Source organism: Brassica napus, chromosome C5 (genome assembly GCF_020379485.1).
Source record: "Brassica napus cultivar Da-Ae chromosome C5, Da-Ae, whole genome shotgun sequence".
NCBI lineage: Eukaryota > Viridiplantae > Streptophyta > Magnoliopsida > Brassicales > Brassicaceae > Brassica > Brassica napus.
Window position 1 is genome coordinate 28,180,128 of NC_063448.1, and position 23,710 is coordinate 28,203,837.

The 23,710-nt window shown below is 31.7% G+C and overlaps 1 protein-coding gene and 3 long non-coding RNA genes across 7 annotated transcripts; 1 reads left to right on the top strand and 3 right to left on the bottom strand.

Annotated features, from left to right (window-relative positions):
- Positions 1-1,012: 1,012 nt before the first annotated feature.
- LOC106425031 lies at positions 1,013-2,494 on the bottom strand. Its single transcript, XR_001285001.3, has 4 exons — positions 2,276-2,494; positions 1,720-2,048; positions 1,257-1,342; positions 1,013-1,079 (listed from the first exon to the last, which is right to left on the bottom strand). It is a non-coding gene; the product is annotated as an uncharacterized LOC106425031 (long non-coding RNA).
- A 1,867-nt stretch (positions 2,495-4,361) lies between these two features.
- Positions 4,362-8,984, bottom strand: LOC106425030 (pre-rRNA-processing protein TSR1 homolog). The gene is given in 21 exon segments (XM_048756841.1): positions 4,362-4,624; positions 4,721-4,784; positions 4,879-4,957; positions 5,069-5,296; positions 5,385-5,471; positions 5,556-5,824; positions 5,915-6,018; positions 6,165-6,240; positions 6,359-6,544; positions 6,618-6,716; positions 6,802-6,885; positions 7,157-7,282; positions 7,350-7,442; positions 7,576-7,653; positions 7,773-7,915; positions 7,969-8,101; positions 8,184-8,234; positions 8,307-8,438; positions 8,512-8,574; positions 8,659-8,735; positions 8,800-8,984. Coding segments are annotated over 21 exon segments (2,379 nt in total). The 5' UTR covers positions 8,891-8,984; the 3' UTR covers positions 4,362-4,508.
- A 154-nt stretch (positions 8,985-9,138) lies between these two features.
- On the top strand, positions 9,139-12,363 carry LOC125586929. 4 transcript variants are annotated; one of them, XR_007323464.1, is made up of 7 exons: positions 9,139-9,710; positions 9,957-10,186; positions 10,280-10,403; positions 10,492-10,572; positions 10,753-10,827; positions 10,897-11,209; positions 11,330-12,363. It is a non-coding gene; the product is annotated as an uncharacterized LOC125586929 (long non-coding RNA). The 4 variants fall into 4 exon arrangements; XR_007323461.1 differs by having other exon boundaries at positions 9,957-10,146; positions 10,244-10,403; XR_007323462.1 differs by having other exon boundaries at positions 9,139-10,186.
- A 4,420-nt stretch (positions 12,364-16,783) lies between these two features.
- LOC125587744 lies at positions 16,784-21,134 on the bottom strand. The gene is made up of 2 exons (XR_007324085.1): positions 19,643-21,134; positions 16,784-19,462 (listed from the first exon to the last, which is right to left on the bottom strand). It is a non-coding gene; the product is annotated as an uncharacterized LOC125587744 (long non-coding RNA).
- Between the last annotated feature and the right edge of the window lie 2,576 nt (positions 21,135-23,710).

Genomic DNA, 23,710 nt, shown 5'->3' on the forward strand with positions numbered 1-23,710 from the left:
TATGGAAGAGTGGAAAAACTTTTCTTTCGTGTTTCTGTTTTGTTTCATATTTTTATTTTCAAAATTTGAAGCTTTGATTTTAGTTATAGATTTGATTATTTTATTTGGTGGTAGAAGTATTTTTACTTTTTTTATTCATTTATTTGAACATGTAATATATTTTTAATAAATGACTGTGTTGACAATATGACTCTAAAATTCATATAATATGATCTCAAACTAAATAATTATGTTTTTTGGTATAACACCGAATAAACCGAAAACCGACGGTATATAAACCGAAACGAAGTAAATATGGATTTAGAATGGTAGTTATATTTTACTAACCGAAATACCGAAAACCGAAAAAACCGAACCGATATCCGGATTTAACACCCCTATAAATAGGCATGAAAGAGTAACTTGCTCAGTTTTATCGAACTGCAACTAAACAGACCATTAATGTAGTGTTATACAGAATTGAACTAAAAGATTCAACTATGACAACGGGTGAATAAACTAATCAAAAATATGATCATAACATTTTATATTTTCCACCGTAAAATCAGTACGAAGAAACTAATGACTAATGAGCTGTTTTATTTTAGACCTTGGAAGTTGAACTGTTTGGCTTCTTCGACATTGTCTATTTGTTAGTCACAAAAAGGCTACGACGTTTTGAATCAAAATGATAACAGTTAAACGCTACAAAAAAACAGCGGTATTCCGACGGACATTCCGACGGAAAATGAAATCCTCGGAATATCCCGAGGAATTTCCGAGGATATTCCGAGGAAACACAAAATTTGGTTTCCTCGGAATTTCCTCGGAATATACCGACGGAATTCCGAGAAAATATTAATCCGTCGGAATATTCTTATGGAAGCGATGCTGAGTTTTCGTTACGGTTCCATGTAGAATCTAAATCTCCTCCTTAAACGAATTGGTCTGGCGACAAAAATTATGATAAAAATATTATCTTTGCCTAGTGCCTACAATAAAAATACCAGGAAGATTAGAAACTCGGTAGCTCTGACGACAAACTCCAATCATAGATTTGTTTGAAATATGATCTTACTGTACACAGAAGTTCGTAGATCCTGCATTCCAATTATTACAAAATTCATCTTAGCGCAGACAGCATAGCACAATCTCTTCTAGATTTCCAGTTACCTAAAGACTAAAAATATGATCCTACTATATAGAGTATGTTCCAACATCTACTAACATTTTTTTTGTTTCTTGAAGAGATATAAATACAACCGTTAAAAAGTTACCTCAGAGTCTGCTAACTCTAATGCTCTTTGCTCTCAGAGAGGAATTAAGTTACTGCGATCCTTTTTTAAAGAACTCTGAACTCCATCTAATGCAACATGTATTGAAAATGAGGTTTTTATTAGTTTAACACGCATATCATATAATTCTATTTTCAAACAAACAAATTATGATCCAAACTGATACTTTTAAAAAGCAGTTTAGGTGTCAGCTGAAAATATTTTTTATAGCTTAAATATTATTCAAAATAAGGTAGAAACAGAAGTGGAGGGCACTCATCCTATACTGAATCTTCTGCAAAATAGGAGCATAAAAGTCGCCAGCACATACAAAATTTCATTCAAATCTAGTCTCAAATTCCATCAGTAAACAGTAGGATTAAAGAATCTGCGGAGAAGATGTAAATTGATCATGGACTGCTGAAATTGAAAAGGGAGGGCAGAAAAAATCTCAGAAGTTGATTACCAGAAAATTTGAAGTTCAACATGCTTCCTTCTCCCAAGCTGCTTGTGTGCATCATTCGATCAATTCCATTCCTTTGTTAGTTTTCTCTTCAGAAACTGGTCTCTGGAACAAATTTATCATCGCAATTATTCATCGCTCCAAAAAATCAGCTGAGGATGACGCATCCAGAAAGTAGACCGTCCACCCTAAGTGAAAACTTGACATGTAGTTGAATGACCAGATGCTTGTTTAAAAGGCACGTAAAGAATATGTTTACCCTATTCAGAGAAATTGAGACTGTCCACCCTAAGTGAAAATCCATACTGCTCTTGTATTTAGCATAAAGAAACCTGCATACATGCATATTTATTGATGAGAATATCAACTTGTACTTGGGCTTATACGCTAGCCTGGAATCATGAAACAATTAATACAAAACCAATTTGAAGTTTTATTTTTTTTGAAAAATATAACCAATCCCAATATAAAGTTGGTGAGATAAAGACCGCCAAAATAACATAATTCATCTAAGACTCATACATCCATAGCAAAGAGAAAAGGGAAGCGCCTATATTACCCGGTAAAAGTAATTATGCGGAGGGCCTGAGATAGTGAGATCTTTCTTCGAGAACTTGGCCGCAGCAGAACTTAGCAGGGGAGGACATCGTTCAAGGGCTTTCGGCTTTCCAGCTCATAACTAATGAGGAAATAAGCAGAAAAGGTAATTTAATTTAACAAACCATGAGAGATCCCAATAACAATTGAAAAAAGTTAGCCAAACAATGAAACAGGGAGTAGAAAAGAACCTTTGAGTACGTGAGATGTCGTTAAAATGTAGGGCCGGAGATTTGATCAGATTTCACTGCCATTGCTTGATTTTGTAAAAATTGGATCAAGAAACATAAAGATGTATAATTAAATATTAATTAAGTAAACTGAATTTTATATAACTGAAAAGAGAATATAAAGTGATTTATTTATTTATTTATTATTAATGAATGTAGTATATTAAAAATATTTTCAAAATAGTATATTATTGAGGGTTTCTAAAAAATCTAACAGAATAATGAGTATATATATTTTGATGAATTATTTTGTCATATAAAATAATTTAATGCTCGTTTTAAACTTTTTGGGAACATAAACAATATTTTATCATGATGATTTTTGAATTAGTAATACATATGTTAAAAGTAATTGCAAAATAATTATGCTCGCATGCCCGGACGAGACACCTAGTTTGAAATTTAAATATTACATACACATTTCATTTTCAAATTTGAGATAATATGAAAATTTACAAGGAAACATTTATTACAGAATACAAATCTTAATAAAATAGTTCATGAGAAAATGTTTAAAATACCTTAAGTGGTTAACATTTATGTTTAGGGTTTAGTGATTATTGTTTAGATTTTAGTATTTAGGGGATGGAATTGGATTTATAAACTTCTATAAATTTTTGTATGAATTATTCTTAAACATTTATAAATGATTTAGGAGGATATATTTATTTTTATCACAAATTTAAGGTATTTATAAAAAAAAATTCTTTAAATGTGTAAATTTGAAAAGGTAATATCAAACTTGTGGTAAATTGAAATTCTCCATTTATTCATTTCACCATTATTTAATTTAAGATATAACAAACTTAAGAGATATTGCTTAAAATACTCTAAGTTATCAAAGTTGAATATCATATTTTAAGATTACACTCAATCAAAAACGCTTTTATGTTTTAACATTTGAATTTAAAGTTTAGTGATTAATGTTTAGAGTTTAGTATTCAGAGGGTGGGGTCAGATTTATAAACTTTTATAAATGTTTTACAAATTATTCTTAAATATTTATAAATGATTTAAGAGAATTAATTTAATTTTTCTAATCACAAATTTAATGTATTTATGAAAATAGTTAATATTTAAAATTAAATTTGAAAAGTAATATCAAACTTGTGGGTAAATTGAAATCCCCTCCCCTAAACTTAATAGCATTAACAAATTTGATAATGGAGTATTAATACTACTAAATTTGTTAGACATTTTCAGGAATTCTTTGTTTTAGGAATTTCAGATAGACATTTTAGACATTTGATCAGAGCAACATAATTTCAGGAATTCTTTGTTTTAGCAGAAGAAAAGAAAAACGTCTCAGTTTTGCTGTTGAATTGCTGAAACATCTTCACTGATACAGTTGAACTTTCTCCCTTCCCAGAAGATCTTGGAAAGAGATAGTAGCTTATCTTATTTAGATCGATGATTCGAAGTCCCCAACATGTTAACATGATTGGGATTGCAAATGAATGCCAGTTTATTATATCATTCTCTCACCTGATCATTTTGCACCTTTGAATCCAAGTGAGTCATGCAACAAATTCCTCATTCAGTTTTCTTGAACAAGCTGCAACTACAACCTCGCATTCTTATAGATATCTGCAAGGGTATGCTTCGCCTGATCCGTCTTTGTTTTGATTCCAGGGAGCAGAACCTTTTGTTAAACTGATTGCTTGTATTCATGCATTGTTGAGTTATCGCTCAATGACTGTGAGCAAGTGATTCAGCTTCAGAAAGAGCTTCAAGCTGTGTTATGTTTGTGATGTATGTTTTAACTGGGTCACTTTTTCTACTGCCTCCTTAGTTCCATAGTACAGAAAAATGGGAAACTAAGAGCAAAAAAATATATTATATTTAACACATACATGACAAAACCGGAGGACTTCACAAAACCAGGTCCATAAAGTTATCAAAAGTAAGAATTTGAATTCAAAGAAACTTGAACAACATCAACAACTTCATTTCTATTAATTAGAATCACAGAAGCTGCGGGTACATACGCTCGGGCCATTGGGGATAAGCACGCTTGTATAACTTCATGCACACAACGTCATGTTGCTGCACAACTCCATTGAATATGCATTTCATTGCCCCTGTGGCAAAGTCCACATGAATGAGCAAATATTCTAGAAAAACCAAACTCAACCCATCTTTTAAATAATTAAACAATAATAATGCAAGGTCTTTACCATGTGTGCCCACTGGCTCCTTCACGCGACCACGACGCCCACATTTTGTCCACACTTCTACAGGCTGCACACAAGAAATACATTGTTTCATCCCCAAGCTTTGAGCCCTCACTCTTATAATAAGTAACACATCGATTTAATTACTTTTGACTTCTTACCTTAAACCATCTAACGTCTTCAGGTTTATGGAACATATATCTTACTGATGCTTTCATTTTTGATACTCTCTGAGGATACCTAGAACCCAAGCCACATTCAAAGCTTGGTTAGCATTACAGAGCTTAAGCATGTATGCAGACTAGAATATGCAACTGTACTTGGAAAGAGAAAGGTAATAAGTAAGATTACCCAGTTAATATTATCTTCTTTAAAATTATTTTGCTGGGTCCAATGCTTTTCAAGGAACCAAAGGCAGCAAAAGCAGGAGCATCAGCGTCAGAAATCTTCAGAACAACCAAAGGAAGGGATGGGAAAGATATTGGGCCGTATACTGAAGCCAATGAGAAAGGGCCTGGATGCAGAAACCTCTCCATCTCTTGTTTGTCTAAACTGATATTGTCGGTTGAAAATACTGGCCTGGAAAATTTTCACCTACCATTGTTATAAGAGATTGCAAACAAGAAAAGCTATTGCAGTAAATGAAACATGAACAAATTTTACCAACCTTGCAACGAACTGACGGAAACCAACATGGATCATTAGCTCCTCTTTTGTTTTAATAGGATCTTCGTAACCATCATACTTCTTTAAGCTGTGGAGCAGAGTTAGAGAAAAGTTAGCTGGGCAAACAAGGTCTCATCAACAGAAAAATATAAACAGTAAGATCGTGATTTACCTAAAGCGCAGAACCGACATCTTGGATTCATGCTGCAAAAGCCCAAATGCTATAATGGGTTTCGTGCTAACAATGGAGGATAGTTTAGAGGCAGCAACAAGAGGCACTTCCTTAATATGCAGCCGTACATATGACCCAGTTGGTACACAATCATCTCTGCTTTCTTCTTCTTCTTCTTCCATCTTCAGGGCTTGCTTGAGCACAAGCTTTCGAGTCCTAGCGACGTTATCAAAAGCAAAGATTCTGGCGTAGTCCTGAGGTAGAGACTCCTGCATTTTTGCCAACAAATAATACAAATCAGTATCAGTTTACAGTAGAAGGAATATAATGAGCTTCAGATCAAGATCAGTGTTTATTACATTTGGATCCCACGGGGAGGTTCTGAAGGATTTGAGACCCCTGTACTTTGCAAAACGTTTTCTTGCAGGCTGATCAATGGGAGTCTCCACCTCATCTGGAAATTCTGATGACAAAACAATTGAAAGTCTTAATTCACTTGATGTAATCTTAATAAGAAAAATACAAGGAAGACAAAATCAAGAGCACTTGAGAGATTCAGACACTCTAATACAGAAAATAACTCCACAAATGTAAGAACAAAACACCAACCCTCATCCTCAGCATGTGCCTCTTTGATTTTCTTGATTTGATCCTCATATTGTTCTCTTGTCAAGTTTTCATCGTCCTGAACAATCAGCAGATTGGCTTATAACTTAATCAATATACTCAATCATAACAAAAAAAATGTAGTGAAGCTACAAATACTGTTTGTAATTCGTTGCGTAAATGGAGAAAAAGCTTACCATCATCTCCGAGTCATTATGAGTTTCATTATCCATATCCTGCACGTACAGTGTTTCTTTATCATCCTCAAAATCTTGGTCTTGATTGGAATACTGATCCTCTCCTCTATCCAACACCATACGATCGTCATCGAAATCACCATTATCAGAATCCTCTTCATCTATCTCATCAATAATCCAAGCAGCCTGTGAATCAAATCACAAACAACCAAAAATACGAACACCAGAGACAGGAATAGCTAAAAGATGATCAAGAAACCTGATATTCTGAAGTCCCTCGTGGCAAACTCCTCTTCTTTGGCTTTCCCTGTTTCTGATTTATGTCAGCCTCAGCCATCTCTGCCTCAGTTGGCCATGTCTACACAATAACAAGTGAATTTCCAGAACAGATAACAAGACAAGCAAATGGCCCCTTCATCTGTTAAAGAACTAATCAGACTTACCTGTTCCCCTGCTAATGGATCTGGAGTGTTTTCAGTTACTAAAGGCTCTTGTTTCATGGGATCAGGAACCAGAGACCTCAATACCTGATCAATCCCAAAACAGAATGAAGTGAACAGACAAAGAGATGAAGGCACAATAAACACTTCACTTCTTATTAAGAAAATAACTTTAAGAGCTTCAGGAGGGGTATTATACGTTCAATCATTATACATTATCATGACAGACAATTCCTGTTATATATAGGCTGTTCGCCTGTTACCCTCTTTGAAGGAGGCTGTTCTAGGATTCAGCAATATGTGTTCTTTAAGGTAAAAGACTAAAAGATTATCGATGGCTGATGAAAATATCAGATACCTCTTCATCATGTGAATCATCCAATTCCATGGAATTCTGTTTTCTCCTTTCATTTAATAATGGAAATGGGTCCTTCAGGACTTCAACTTTTGAGAGCTGAAAATCACCAACGCCAGTAACATGGACCTATTGTAAAGAAAACAGTTTTCAGATAGCATAAGGCATTACAGAGAGAGTAGAATTGCTTGATTACCAGCTGATTTACTGATAGTTTACGAGCACGCAAGTAACCGGAGAGAAGTAGAGTGCACTTTCCTGGGGTTGTATCATCCACAAGCATCCCAACCTAGGTGCACCATTCAAAAGTATGCAGATATTTTATTGTTTTACGAGAATCTTTTTTTTTTTTTTTTTTTTACGAGAATCTTTTTTCCTCACAGCTAAATTAGATGTTATGAATAACAGCATAAAACAAGCACCTTCTGAGCCACAACATAAGGTCGTTGCTTCCGCCAGTGAGGTACAGAAAGCCTTTGTGCCTTCAATAACCCCATGAACTGCAAACACACCAAAAAGTATGGATTTTCATCATTTAAACTTAGCTCTGGGCTAATTAGAGACATAAAATCTATTGAAGACCACTCAGTAAAATGATATAAGAGTCTGAGTAATTCACCTGATGCAACTCATCTCTGGTGTCTGCTGGATCAAAATTACAATCCTTAGGAAATTCAGAAGCAAGCCGAGAGGCACACATCTTTTTCAGCTTATTTTTCTTTTTGAACTCACTGGGTAAGTCTTGCAATCAAGCAACGCGAGCTAAAGTTCAAGCAAAGTTTGAGAGATGGTAGACCAACAGAAGCAAAGAGAACATACACGTATCAACACAGCGGTACTTGGCAGACCAATTGATCTAAGCACAGAAAGACACTGACTTCCGAATGAATCTATCAAGCTAGAGATATCCTCGTTTGCAGATGCAACAAAAGCGATCAGATCAGCAACCTATATATATCATCACCAGTAAGAAATAATAACGCAGTTAGCAACTAACTCAAACAAAAGCAGGCAATGAAAATCAACATGCCTTGGTCATTTCCATGCATGTCAGAAGATCCCCATGAGGCGCCTTCAACACCTAAGATACATGTATTCTACTTAAAATATGTATAAAAGAACCAATCTGTTGCTCTTAAGGGAATAGACATACCGTTGCTCTTATCTTATACTCAGAAGATGCAACTGTTGAAGAAGAAGTGACATCACCATCAGTAGATAACAGCTTTAAAACATCTTCGCCAAGTGAGTTCAAATCCACGGAAGCAGAGAGAGGAAACAAGACCTATCGCCAAAAACAGAGTTTTTAAAACTGCAAGGCTGTAACTTTCTGACTACAAAACTTCCAACAAACTCACGATAACTCGAGGAGCGCTCGTTAAGCCTCCTGAAGCCCTCTTCTCCTTCAAAACCGCTGCTCTCTAAGCTAAAGAGACAGAGAGTGATAAACAAGATTCATTGTGTTGCAATCAATTAAAAAAAAATGTAGGAAGGAGAATCATTACCATCTTGGCACGCTGAAGACGTGCAGCTTTAGCGCCTTTAACATGGTTACCCTCCGGTTTACCAATCCGGCCTCTATCTGATTCAATTGCAATTTTTTAGTTAGTGAAGATCGAAAGAGATGAAATCGTTGAGGGGATTACCTTGGAGGGAGGTTTTGTGGAGATTGCGAGAAGATTTAGAGGAGACACGAGTCTTGTGAGCCTTATTGACTTGAACTCCAGAGCGCCCCATGGTGACTGCAACGAGAGGAGGAGGAGGAGGAGGAGGAGGAGGAGAGTGTTCTGTAACTTCTGTTTAAAGTTTAAACCCTAATAATCAATACAATACTAAAACCAAGATATCCTCCGTGTCCACCTCAGAAAAAAAAAAATTGACCAATGAGAGACTTTTAAATTGGCAAGTCATTAAAGAAAAGACACATCACCAAATCACTCTTTTCTCGAACCTTTTCAACACCACGCCGATTCCAATATCTCCTTGGTCTTCTCCCGAATCGTCTACCTCTGCAAAAAACAACTTTTCTCAATTTTTTTCAGCTTTCCTCCTTCTCTCCTTACTCACTATATAAGATGGTGGTTGATTCACGAAAAATTTCTCTCACTAAAACCACCAGATCTCTTCATCGCCTCCGGAGAAAACGAGTAGTTAGTAACGGCGTTCGGTTTTGGATCCATCACTTTACCTCTGTATACAGTTTACTGTAAAAATAAATTACTTCATATTTGGTGAGTCACTGAACGCCTTACTCCTGGTACATACAAAACATTACTTAACTTTTGTACACTTTTCTTTGAAAAGTGTTCTTGGGAGTTGTCTGTGATTTCTTTTTCTTTTATATTTTTATCATATTGTGAGGGAGATGGAGGACTTCGAGTTCCATCACTGGTGGAGCTTACGGTTAAAGTTTGGTTCATGATTTCACTTCCTCTGTTTCAGATCTTTGGTTTCGTAACTGGTGAAAGCTCTTGATCTGGTGTTTAATTAGGTTGTTGGAGGTTTAAAAGGAGGAGATGACGCTTTACAGGAGAAGATTTGTCATCTATTTTTTCAGGTTTTGTAATTCTTAATCTCTGTTTTGATGATAAAACAATCCAAAACCGAATTTGAGCATTTCAGTTTGTTTGCTTTGTTTCTTTTACAAAAGTTGTGATCTTTTGTAGAGTTTGTTATACTTATAGCTTTAAAGTTTTGGGTCTCTAATTTAAAAACTATTGACCTCTAAACTCATCAGAATCATACCGATTGTTTCTTTTTCCTTCCTCTTACGCTTACATTTTCTATTGTTATGTGTTTCAAGGACCAACGGAAAATGGGCAAATTGATGTTCACTTTCAGGATCTGCATAGCGCAAGAACAACGTTCGAGCAGGCCCGGTTTCATTTGGTCATCACTTTTTCTTCTTATGCTATGAGAATTTCCAAGATATTTCCTTTGCTTCAATCTGCGAGTCAACACCATCACATGTAGCGTAACATGAGTTATCCTTGGTATCGTCCCGTTATCTATATCCTGAATAGAAACTAAATGGTTAGTTGGTTTAGCACCTAAATCTAAAATTGTTATTTTGTTTGTTTGTTTGTTTAGCCATACGCTTTCTCTTTGTGTGTTTGGTATAATCAGAGGATCATGGTGTGTATTGCCTCTCTCTCTCTCTCAAATACTTGAAACATAAATCTTTAGCTCATTCAAGTCGAAGGCTTTATCTAGAGTTCCCTAAATGAGCTCTTGCTACAATATATGTACAGTATGCTCTTCACACTTGCTTATCTCTCATAAAATCTTATGCAACTTCTCTTCGCTTATGAAGTTTGTAATGTTTTGTTTTCTTACAGGTTATATCGTTTTTGTTAACGGCTTATGTTCAAACATCCATGCGGCAGATTTTCCTCTTCCATGTTGTTCTCATAAGAAAGGTAACCCTTACTGTCTCCTAGCCATAAAGCTAGCAGAATTACTCTGCTTTAGATTTCGTTTAACAAGTAGTGCTCAAATACTAGAAGGGGATGAGAAAATATGACTATATATATTAGAAATGAGGGAGGAGAATCAGTTTACAGTAATGGACCCTTTTGATGAGTTGGATTTGTCTTCAGATGAAATCTTCGATTTCTATTCGCCTGAAAGCCCAAAACAAACGTTGATCTCGAAGTTTATGTGCAGCAGATGAGGTGAATACATAAACTCTTTATATGTGTATACATCTTTTCTACTCAAAGATAATATTTTGTTGTTGACAGAATCAGCAGGGACTATCCATAAAGATAGAAGGAGATGGGCGTTCAACTTCTTCCACGCTGATCAACAAGAAACCAGGTTTCTATGGAAGCATAAACCCACGGAAGCTTATCACTTTAAGCTGATATGGATGAATGCAGACCTCTGTGTAAGACGACATATCATTTGATGTGTTGTGTTATCAGATCGGGAGTACACTCATTGCAGTCACTCAACTTCTCTTTGTTGAGCGTTCTAGAATTGTTTTGGGCCCTATGCTAACTTTTATTGGCTGTAGTGGTTGAAGATTTAGAGGATGGGGATCATACTTCTCAGGTAGGATCCTTACACTACAACACAAATAGCTCTAAATTTTTTGACTTTATAATATGTTTTTGCGTCTGTATGTGAAAAGAACTAACTGTCCAACTCATTTTTGCTTATTCATATTTGTAGCCAAAGGACAAAGTTGTGACATGGAACCTGCCATTTCGAAGTGATACCTCATATTTGGTCCAGTCTACAACATAAGCTTACGTGGAAGATTTCAACATTCAAATATTGAGCTGTGTTAGTGATTCTGATTAGATGTAGAAAAACATTGTAGAGAAGTATGGAGTTAGGTACTCGAGGCTGAGATACTTACATGATGCAAAAGATGTTATCATAAGCCATGGGGCGGATCTCATCTCAGGTATTATTCCATGATCTCCACTAAACGAAATCTGATGCGTAACGGAAGGAATCAGAGGACAACAAGGCCAGTGGTGGATCTGATGAGAGATTTTTCGTATAGCCATATACAGAGCGGGTGGGATATGAACCAGTAGCTGTAATGTTTTGCATTATCCTTGCATTATCAGTAAATGACGATTAGAAGTTACAGCTACTTGCCTTTTTCTTCTACAGTTAAGTTTATAGTTGTTTTAACGTACAAGATAAATTGGAAGAGTAGACGTGGCCGTTGATAATTCTGTAGTAGAGTCTTAGGTGTATCTCTTTAGTTTGAGGGTTAGATTCAGTAGCAGCTATGTGCCATCTTTTGGTTGTATCTGGTGAAGCTGAAGTTCTTGGTGGGAATATGAAAAAGCAGATAATGGATGAGTCTGAGAATTTGAGTTTGAACTGACTGGTGCCGCCTCATCCTCCACCGCTTCCAGCATCTCCAGGATATGAATCAAGAGAGGTTGAGGGAGACAGCATAACCTAAAAACAGATCAACAAGTTCCCTCATCCTCTTTGCTGCTATTGAGGCTGCAGCTCAGAGGCCTAATCTCCTTCTTGGTTTTGACAATTCTTGTGAAGGTTTTATATCACTGAGGAGGAAAATCAACATTTTCTCGAGTTTTTATAATCTTCTGCTATAGATTGGATAGAACCTCTTTAGATCAAACTAATTATGAAGGTCGATATCAATATCTATTGGTGTCTATTGGAGATTCAAATTTTTATGTACGGTTACAATAATATGAGTTTAACTTTCAAGTCTATGATACTTTGTTTTCGCAAAAAACTAACAATTAACTGATTAGACGAAGCTAATATACTCTTTGAAAGTCTACGAGAACATTGAGAAATATGCAAAAGTATAGATTTTTGTTTCGGTGACAAAGTTAAGATATGAACTAAATTTGGTCGTCCTGAACTGAGCACAAAATATTTTCATGTACGCGTTCGAGTTAAGGAAGAGTAAGTTTAGTATATTATTTTAGTTCCTATTTAAATTTTACAATTTTGACAAAACAACTCAAGGATATAGTTCTCTAAAATCCTTAAAAGAATATTATTTAAAGATGCAATAATTAAACATATCAATTCAGTAACTTTTACTAGCTTTATATATATATTACATATACGTAAATATATATAATATAACAGCATAAGTTTGCTTTCCGCGATTCATTTGAAGACTTTTTAAGTTATCGACCCAAGAAAATTTTAATTAAATCAATCAAATTGTTAGAAAATAACATGTCTTCTATATTAGAGTTGGGTATAAAATCTGGACCCAAATCCACGATTCAAAATACTATAACTTAAATCTGATTAGATCTATAAAAATACTGCAACAAATATTAAATTGAAAGAGATTAAATAACTGAACCCGATTAGATAATACACAATATTCAAAATTAATCCATAACATATCCAAAATTATTTAAAATGCCACCCTTGAATATATTTATTTCCTCAATTTCAGATATTATGTGTCTTTTGTTGATATATTAAGTGTTTTGATAATTTGAAAATAAAATTATTTTTGGATATTTGTGTTAGTTCGAGCACAAATATGTTAGTCCAATACATATATAAGCTGATGGAAAAACAAGATATCGATATTATCTATATTTTGAATATTTAATACACAGTTTGGGTATATCCAATAATATATGAATGTGAATTTAACCCAATCTCAATACGAAAAATACATGAACGGATTATAGATCATTAAAATTTGAAAAACCCAAATATTCAAATATTAATGAACGGGTATACGAACACCACAGCGACCCTTATATATAATAAAATATTTAAAAATACCAATAAATACAACAAATTAATATTATAATGTTATTTTAAATTTTATTATTTAAAAACTGTATTTTCATAAAAAAAATATTTAATGGAAATTCACTTGACATATATATATATATCAACTCTTTGAAAGAAATAGAAAAATTAACAAAACAAAACTAAGAAAAAATAAAATATGATATTAAATATCACTTGAAAGCTTCTTAGATAATATCAATAAAATATTTAAACGGTAATAAAATAAGTCCAGTTAATATCATATTTTTCGTATTGATAAGTCAAATTAAAAACAAGTTTGATTAAAAAGTAAGTAATTTTCATTTTTTATTAATTTATTACAAGTATATAATTATTTACTGATCATAAAAATTAGAGATATTCATCTGTCACAAATATCCATGAAAATATGTAAATCAAGTACAATAATCAAACAATATAATGATATCCAAGAAATTACAAAGAAGAATTGAAAACTATATTTGTGCTTTATAGTCTTTAAATAATGTAAAAAAATATTATACATTAAATTATTTGAAATGAAAATACGTATAATATCTTATTCGCCCGTGGAAGCCGCTGCTAAAGCTGCCATAAGAGCTCAAAAGAAAGCTGAGAAGAAAGAACAAAAGGTATCAATATCAATGCCTTTGCCTTCTCTCTTTTCCATTCTAATAATCTTCTTTTTTGTGTGTTGCAGGAGCGAGAGAAGGCGGTCAAGAAGAAGACATGAGGCAGCAACGCATACGAGGCCATCTCTGAGGAAGTTCCTGAAGCTTTTGAGGCTGAGAAAGAGGAGATTGAAGCTCCAGTGGAGGAGAAATCAAAGAAGGAAAAGAAAGTTTTGAAGGAGAAACCAATAAGAAACATGATCCGCAATAGAGGAGGACTGGAAACACTCCCGAGACTAATGCGCAAGCGTAAAAAGCAGACTAACTACATGGTTTGGGCTGCTCCAGCTGCTGTTGTGGTACTAATGCTTCTTGATTTGGGTTACTACTACGTTTTCTAGATCAAGGGAAGCTGCGTTTTCTGTAGTTTGCTCAAGTTTCAATGTATATCATATTTGTTCGATTTTAAAATATAAATATAAAAATTAAACTAATATTATAGGAAACAATCCGGGCGTAGCCCGGAAAACCCCCTAGTAAATAATAAAATCTTTTGTTTCTTGTTCCTCAGGGTTTTTGTTATCGGGGTCCTCTTTTTGGCCCAAAAAGGGATGATTACATGAAACCCATTGAGGATTACACTAACCCATTGGACATTTGTCTTTCAAAAGAGCTTAACCTATGATATGGAACTAAATGACTCAACTAGGGCTGGGCATGAATACTCGTTACTTACCTTATATCCGCTACGTGACCCGTACTCGTCGTTGCCAAGTCAAATATCAAGTCGTTAAGTTATGCTATTTGCAAGTATAAGTCAAGTAACAATTATCACAAAAAAAAATTACGATTTGCCTTGATATTATTCGTTACTTGTTTTACGAATAAAAAATGATAACTAAACCATAAAAACTAAAGCCCTAAACAAATATTCCTTTGTTGTAAGAAGTAAACAATACTTTCTAATTGAATTCCATCTTCTTTTTTTTTATATTAGGTGCAAATATTTTATTTAAAATAACTCTCGTATTTTTACCAAGTCGAGTAAATAAAATAAACTTTCATAACCTTCTCTCTTAAAATATTATCTATCAAGTAATTTTTAGAAAGTTTGAAATATATCCAAATAATTAACAAATACTTGTAAGTAGCAAGTAATCGAACAAGGTAAACAACTTGTAAGTAACATATTTTTGGACAAGTACTCGAAATAACAAGTACTCGTTTCTGATAAGTCAAGTACAAGTCGGAAAATTCATTACTCGTTCAAGGCAAATCAAGTATCAAGTATACGTAAAAAAGCAAGTACCCCCCTTGCGCCCACCCCTAGAGTCAACATCTCTGCCCAAGCAAATGAAAAGATTTCTTCGAAATCTTACATTTTATGTCCTGAATTATTGTAAGATTTTGTGGTGTTTCACAAATGAATAAATATTTAAAAAATCCTTATATAGAAAATGGGGATATATTTTTGTGTTTATTTTATTAAAAGTGAGATTTTTCTTGACAATGGCAAATACACAAATCCAACGAATTTGCTTTAGCATAAGAACAAAAAAAAGGGCAGGTCTCAGATTTGTTGTGGAATTGCTGGAAAAAAATCCCAGTAATCTGTAAACTCTATTAGTGTTTCCATAGACTAGTGATTTTCCCGGGCTACACCTAGGGTATTCGTATAATCTTAGTTAAATTATAATATTTTATAATTATGTATGAACATAAATCGTGTATATAAATTACAATCGATTTTACTCTATTAAATTGGTATAAAATTTAAAATTTGTTTGTCTGTATTCATTGTCTTGTGTCAAAAAAAAATTGATATAATTTAAATTCACAATTTGTTATTTGTTATTAATAGAAATCATATATAGAATGATAAATAATACTCCCTCTGTTCCTGAAAGTAAGATTTTCTAGAGTATGCACGTTTATTAAGAATTTAATAAATGTTTATAATTTAATTTATTTTTTACTTTATTATACACTTTCCAATAACTTTTCACCAATGAAATTTAATCAATTCAAATATTCTCAATTAATGTTCCTCAAAAGTAGAAAAAAGTACCTTAACAATATAGAAAATCTATCTTTGTGGAACAAGAAAAAAACCTAAAACATCTTACTTTCGGGAACGGAGGTAGTATGAGTAAAAACTAACTAAACCTAGTTATGATTTAAATACATTTTGTTATTATTAAGATTTGTATAAGACAATTGTAAAATTTACAATTGATTTAAAATTTGTTTTGACTTTAAAATCATTGAGTTCTAATACCAAATTGACCAGTTTCATAATATAAATTAAATTGAATCAAAAATTGATCCAAACGTGAAATAATATCATTCTCCAAACCAAACCAAACTTAAAAAACTTTTTAAACAAACCATATCCCAAAATTTGATATTTAAATCATATACACCAACAATGACTTTCTAAATTAAGCTTGTCTGTCTCATCTCAAAGACCTTAGTCTTTTTTTTATGTTGGTTTGCAGTTTTAATGATTCTTTGATGTAACTCTAGTGACTGGATTAATATGTAATTTTGGAGCTGAATGAGATTAATAGATCTGAGGACGTTGAAGGCAAAAAAAAAAAAAAAACTTAGACATACCCTTGTACATGCTATTAAGTTGTTTTCAAACGGTTGGCTGCAGACCAGTAGCTTGCAGCCTCAACACAGAGAACACCGTTTGTTTTTAAGTTACAAACCTAAATCAATTAGGATGATTAGACAATGGAAACAAATATTCTCTCACAACAAATAAGTTAATATGTTTAATTGAATGCACATTCAAGAAGGGAAGCCATGAAACAAAAGAACAACATATAAAGGCATATTCTAGAGATCATATTCAAAGTTTTTAGCTAAGCAAACTAAATAATAAAAGTGTTGGTTGATTGCTCTGTACAATTTATAAATCCATACAATGAATGATGTCTAGGCCAGTGGTTGGATTACGGTCTTCCGCATGTGTAAAATTAAATTCCTAATATCCAGATTGAAATAATGGAATCTATCACCACGTTCAATTCAAGAGTATCCTCATGAACCGAAGTGGCAGAGGTTTTAAAATTCTCATCCTCTGGAATGAACAGTGATACGACTCCTTTTGGTCTGTCTCAACTTCCTCTATCTGAATGCAAAATAAATAATACCAAAAGGCACTTCTATTAGTCTAACAAACGTACTAGTGAATATATAGGCTTCAACTTTGCGTAAGATAACACTGACTAAAAAATAAAGATAACGCTGACTTTAAATGTGCATATGAATGCTTTCAGTAAGATGTAATTAAGAAACCAATAGCAGGTAAAGGATAGTCAAACAAAATACATTTAGTATATACACATCACATACTAAACGAACTCCCGAATATTTATCAAAAGTCAAAACTCTTCATTTCAAATGGCAGTAGGATAATACTTGTGAAACCCATATGCAATCCATATTCACTAAACAGATGGTAATATACCTCTTTCTTGTTTCTAGTTTCCAAAGATGGCTGATTAAAAACCCAAAAAGCTCCTCCAGAATTCACATTTGCATTGCTTGTAAGATAATGGATCCATTTGTCTTCTTTTGCGGACCGTTCTCAAGGTTTAATGGATAAGAAATGTTGAAAACCAAACCCGACCCCTAGCCGTTAGATTTATGTAACCACACAAAAATTAAAGCTTGTTCTATAAGCCAATGCAAGGACTATGTTTATTAAACTGAAGCATGTACCTTATTTTTTAAATCATTTTCTGGCTCTCTTGTCTCAGCAACATAAAGCTCCCATCCACCACTACCCCAAGGGTCATCATTTCCATCTTCTCGTTGACCAGTGTCAAAATGTGGACAGTTTCCAGTCATTTATAAAATTCCACAGGCGAATCTAAAACTGTTATACTCTGAACCACAATAGATCAATTTATAGCACTCTTGTTCCTCCTGTTCAAGTATCAATAGCATAATTATAACTTTTTATTCACCCTAGAGAACGTAAAGTTAGACCAAGTTAGTATAAGTAGGCTGTGAATCCGTGTCTTGTTGCTTATAATGAGAAGTAATTACATTATTTGTAATCTTCATGTACCTTTTGAGTCTTTACACATGTTTATAGAGTGAGGTATTTTTCCCAAACATAAAACAAACTTTGGGTATTTTACAGTGTATATAATTATTAAAGTATAGTCTTAGATTTAAATTGTTTCATTTGCAACTTATGTGTTTGCTTTTACATGTGAATAAAGTTCAAAGAAGTTAACACTATTGAAATTTTAATTCTTTAAGATTTCTTAAAATATTTTACAAAACTGAATGAAAATGCCCGAACACAAACACATTAACCTTCAATATTTGGTGTGTACATGCACAATTGGCAAATGAATTTTACTTTAGATACTTATGGTTGTGGATTGATTTAGAAAAGGTAATTATCTATAAATCCGAATGTAATGAAAAGTGCAGAATAAACCATCAGTTTCCCTTGGAAAAATGATGAAAGAAGCATGTGTATAAAGGGGGAAAAGAATAAGTTACCTAAAAGAGAAGTCATGTACATAACATCTATGTCGCAATGAACCACAGTGTCTGCATTTAATGCCCGCCGTCCGTTCTTCCTGCAAGCACATGATAAGACAGTGTTCCTGCAAGAACACAAACAAATTAAACTTCAATATTTGGTGTGTACATGCACAATTGGCAAATGAATTTTACTTTAGATACTTATGGTTGTGGATTGATTTAGAAAAGGTAATTAACTATAAATTCGAATGTAATGAAAAGTGCGGAATAAACCATCAGTTTCCCTTGGAAAAATGATGAAAGAAGCATGTGTATAAAGGGAGAAAATAATAAGTTACCTAGAAGAGAAGTCATGTACATAACGTCTATGTCGCAATGAACCACAGTGTCTGCATTTAATGCCTGCCGTCCCTTCTTCCTGCAAGCACATGATAAGAAGGTGTCCAGCTTAATCATCTGCTAATACAAAGTTTCTCCAATATATCAGCAGTTTAGTAGTTAGGAGAAACCTCAAAAATAAAAATAAAAATAAAAATTTCAAAAGATGGAGGTTATAAATAAGGCATAAACTAATGTATGGACAAAACTACAATGTATCAATTTCATGTTAGAACGTATCAAGTATTTCATACTCTGCACTTTCATCCACCATCCTCATTTCATTGTGATATATACAAACTCAAATTTAGATAATAATAGGAAAAATGCATTGTACATCTATATCAAAAGTAAGTCCATTTTAGAGACATAGAAACAACAAAGTTAAACATAATTCACAGTCCAGTAGTCGGAACGAAAGGAAGCAACTGAAATATACTCACAAGTCACAAGCATGCATACTCCCACATGCTTCTATATCCATAAGCCTTTTGTTTCCCATAAGCCTTTGTTCTAGCTGATGCATCCTTGAGATTTGCGTGGATTCAACAACCTTTTAGAAAGCCACCATATTGAAAAGTCAACACCAAGATGATCGAAAGTATAATCTAATAACGATGGGGTCATGAGATTATATTTCACTACAGTTATATATGTTTCTTCTTCTCACAAACTCAGCAAATAACATCAATATTCTCGCAAAAAATTGAAGATGCATCAAGAAAATACTCACCTTGGGAACTGCAAACTCGTTTTGTTGTCGATCTTCAACCTGCTTTTTCTGATAAAAATAATTTGAGGATTGGGGAAGAATGAACCTTGTGTTCTGATTTGAGGATAATATTTACCCGACCAAGAGCCTAAAATCGATGTCGCCAGTTACTTCCTAGAGTGAATTTAGAACCTTATAACGACTCACCATCCCGCCATAAGCTTAAGGAAAGGCATTCTCTTTGTTGTTTCATTTTTTTTCAGGACATCTTAGATTCTCTGTTGTGACTTGCCATAGCTTTAGCTTCTTCAGTGGGGTTTTTCTCAAATTTGGTGGGATTTAGGTTTTAACTAAACAATTTATATAAGAGGAGAATCAACCATCAAAGAAGGAGTAAAGACATCATTGAATGGTTGCGTTAACATCGATTACTCATGAGAACCGAAACCGTCAAGACGAAGTGGAACAGTCGGAGTTGGCATGCTCGAGGTTTGTTGTTTCTTTTTAGTATCTTGTATATTTACTTAGTATTTATTTATTTTTATATTAAATGGTAATATTAAGATAGATGTTAAATGTAATATTTCTATTTCTTATATAGTATATTTACTTATTTTCTGTTTTTCTTATATTGTATATAGACTTATTTTCTATTTTTCTTATATTGTATATAAACTTATTATTTATTTTTTCTTATATTGTAATGTCACGTGGCATCTTTTGAGAGAAGTATTTTCACAGAGGTGGACGCTTTATGGAGATTCAAAATGTCATTTTTATTAGTATAAATAAATAAACTAGATTTTCAACTCGCGCATAGCAGTATTTTATTTTAATAATAAGAATAATTTCATAATAATTTCAAAATAACATGTATATGGTTTATTTACATATGATTTATTATTTTGAGAAATTGCTTAAACTACCACATTTTAATACTATTTTCATATTTACTTTAATCGCATTTACCTTTAGTTTTAAATAAGTAAATAGACACTTATATCTTTAGGAATAACTAATCTAGACTTAGGGTTTAGATTTGTGGCGTGGGTTTTTGGAGGAAGGGGTTCAATTTCTTTTTAAATACATAATTATGAATTTTAAAATAAATATTCGAAAAAGATCGGAAAAACAAATTTGAGACTTTTTTATAAGAAGGTTTGAATTTAAAAACATATAATTCTAAAAATATAAAATATAGTTTTATTGAAATATTTATTTATATTTATATAAATTAAAAAAAGTAAGGGTAGTAAGGTCTTCGCCTCTTCAATGAAATGTCATACTTTATGTATTTGTGAAATTGTCCCTCTAATGAAGGAAACATGAATAGTAGTACCAAAAATAAGGTTAAAGCAGAATTTCCCTTTTATTTTTTATTATAAATTATACCTTTTAAATAATTAAATTTAGGCATATTTTGTCTTGTTCATGTAAATGTATATGTGTATTTATAAAAGTGCTTATATTAATCATAGTTTTTAAAAATATATTGTTTAATGCGTATTAACTGTTATAAATAATTTTATTATACTTTTGTATTTATCATTTTTTGAATGACATAAAGGATTAATCCATATGCACAATGTCGGGATTTTTTTCATATTACCAAATATTACAATGAAAGTATGATTATTATATACTTATTGTGAGCATATATATATATATATATATATATATATATATATATATATTTGAAATACTCTTATTTAACTGTTTAAAATGCATATATAATACTTAGATTTAGGTTTTGATCATAATAACAATTTTGATGAGATTTAAAAAATATTAAATATTTTTTTGTTAGATATAAGAAAAGAGAAAATAAATATATAGAATTTAAAACTAACATTAAGTAATGTTTTACTTATTAAAATATATAGAATCTAAAATATTATATATATCTTCTACTTGATCTAGTTAGAGTATAAATTAATCTCGGGGCTATGATGTTTTATTAGTTCCCATGTAATTTTCTAATTTTTAAAATTTTGTCACAAATTCATTGTTTCTATTTTACTTATTAATATTTATTAGATAATATAATTTTCACAGGCGAATATATAATGAATATATCCCATATTTATTCTTTTTCTTGTCACTGAGATTATACTATAATGTCAGTATTATTTGTATGTAATATTATAAATTTCAAGTAATGTTTTACTTAATAAAATTTCATACGTATGGATCCTATCACTTTTACCGATGAATTACATTAAATACTTATGAAAAGTCACCATGTACTTTGTATCTGAATAGATTAATGAAGATTGGTATTATAATTTTCTAAAAATTGTTGTTCCAAAAATAATATAGTAGTGTTTTTACAGTTTTAATTATTGAGGAGTAAATAACTATATTAATTCATTTGATTGATAAATGGCAGTTTGAAAATATATAGATAAATGGGCTGGTTAACAATATGTTTCTTACATAAGTAAAATACTTTTGTCATCATTTATCTATATAAAACTTTGTACACTTACTGTAATTAAAGAATGAATTGGCTCAGAAAAAAAAAGATCAAAATCAACTATTATTATAAAAAAAACCTGTGTAACTCAGTATAAACTTATACTATTTTTGTTTAAGCCCATACTTATTAACTAAGAAAATTTTAAATACTAAATTACAGTTTAATTAGTGGAAATTGTCAAAAATACCACATTCATAGTACCATTTTTCATGTTTACACTAACCATTTTTACCCTCACTTTTAATGAAGGATAAAAAATATTTATAACCCTAGGGTTAACTAATCTAGACTTAGGGTTTAGAATTGAGGGGTGGGATAGAGTTTTTTGAATGTGAAATTTAGGATTCTAATAAATATATAATAAATACTTTAACAAAAAAGTACGAATTTGAAAAAGTATAAATGGAAAACATAAAAAAATAACTTTTTTTTATTTAAATAATAATTTATGATACATATATAGAAAACAAGAGTATACGAGTCTTTTGCCAAGAAGATATTTTTGAAAATTTTCTTTTAGTGGTGGTAAAGATGAATAATGGTACCATGAAAGTGGTAAATATGAAAATTCCCCTTTAATTAGGTTAATCACTTTTACCCTCATAGTACCACTTTTCATGTTTACGCTAATCACTTTTACCCTCATTTTTAATGAAGGATAAAAATCGCAAATAACACATTTATTGGTAATGTTGACATTAATTAGAAATAGCAAATTGGAAAAAAAAATTATTTGGCATATTTTCGGTGATTCAAAATAATATGTGGACATTTTAAGTAATTTATGACATTAACTTATATATAGTATATATTATTGGTGAATATTTTCAATAACATATAACCCAAAAATTGAAATTACATGTTTTATATTTTTATAGTTATAATTGTTTGAAAGTCTTGCATTTTTTATTTTTATTTTTAATTTTCGAAAATTAATTATATATTCAGTTAACTTATATATATAATTTTTTACCTTTATTAGTTTTCCTTATTTGATATTTATTTATGTTTTATTTTAAAATAAACAAATTTTTGGAAATATTGACTTTATGAAAATATTAAACTAAAATAATGATTTTTCATATCATGATAAGTTGTTTTAAATCGTATGTTTTTTAAATCATATTATTGAATATTTGCAGCTGCATATAAACAAAATTTAAAAAATCATGTGTCTTAAATTTATATAGATTTAATTGTTTAAATATCTTGCATTTTGTTAAGTTAGTTATTATATTTATAAGATATTTTATGTAATTTTCGAAAGTATATAATATATTAAGTTAAATTAATATAATTCTTTGAATTTTTTAATTTTACCATATTTAAATTGATATATATTTTATTATGAAATAAACATTTTAGGAAATTTTGACATTTTTAAAAATAGCAAATTAAATATCGGATGTGTCATATTTTGATTGGTGGTTTAACATGGACGTTCTCAACGGCTTATAGCCTCAATTTTTATATAGTATAGACTAGATTTTATACTCGCGCTGTCGCGCATGAGTCTGTATTAATAATTTAGTTTAATTGTATAATAACTTTTAAACTAATTATTTAATTGATTTATATAATTTTATTATCTGAAATTTGATTTACTGATT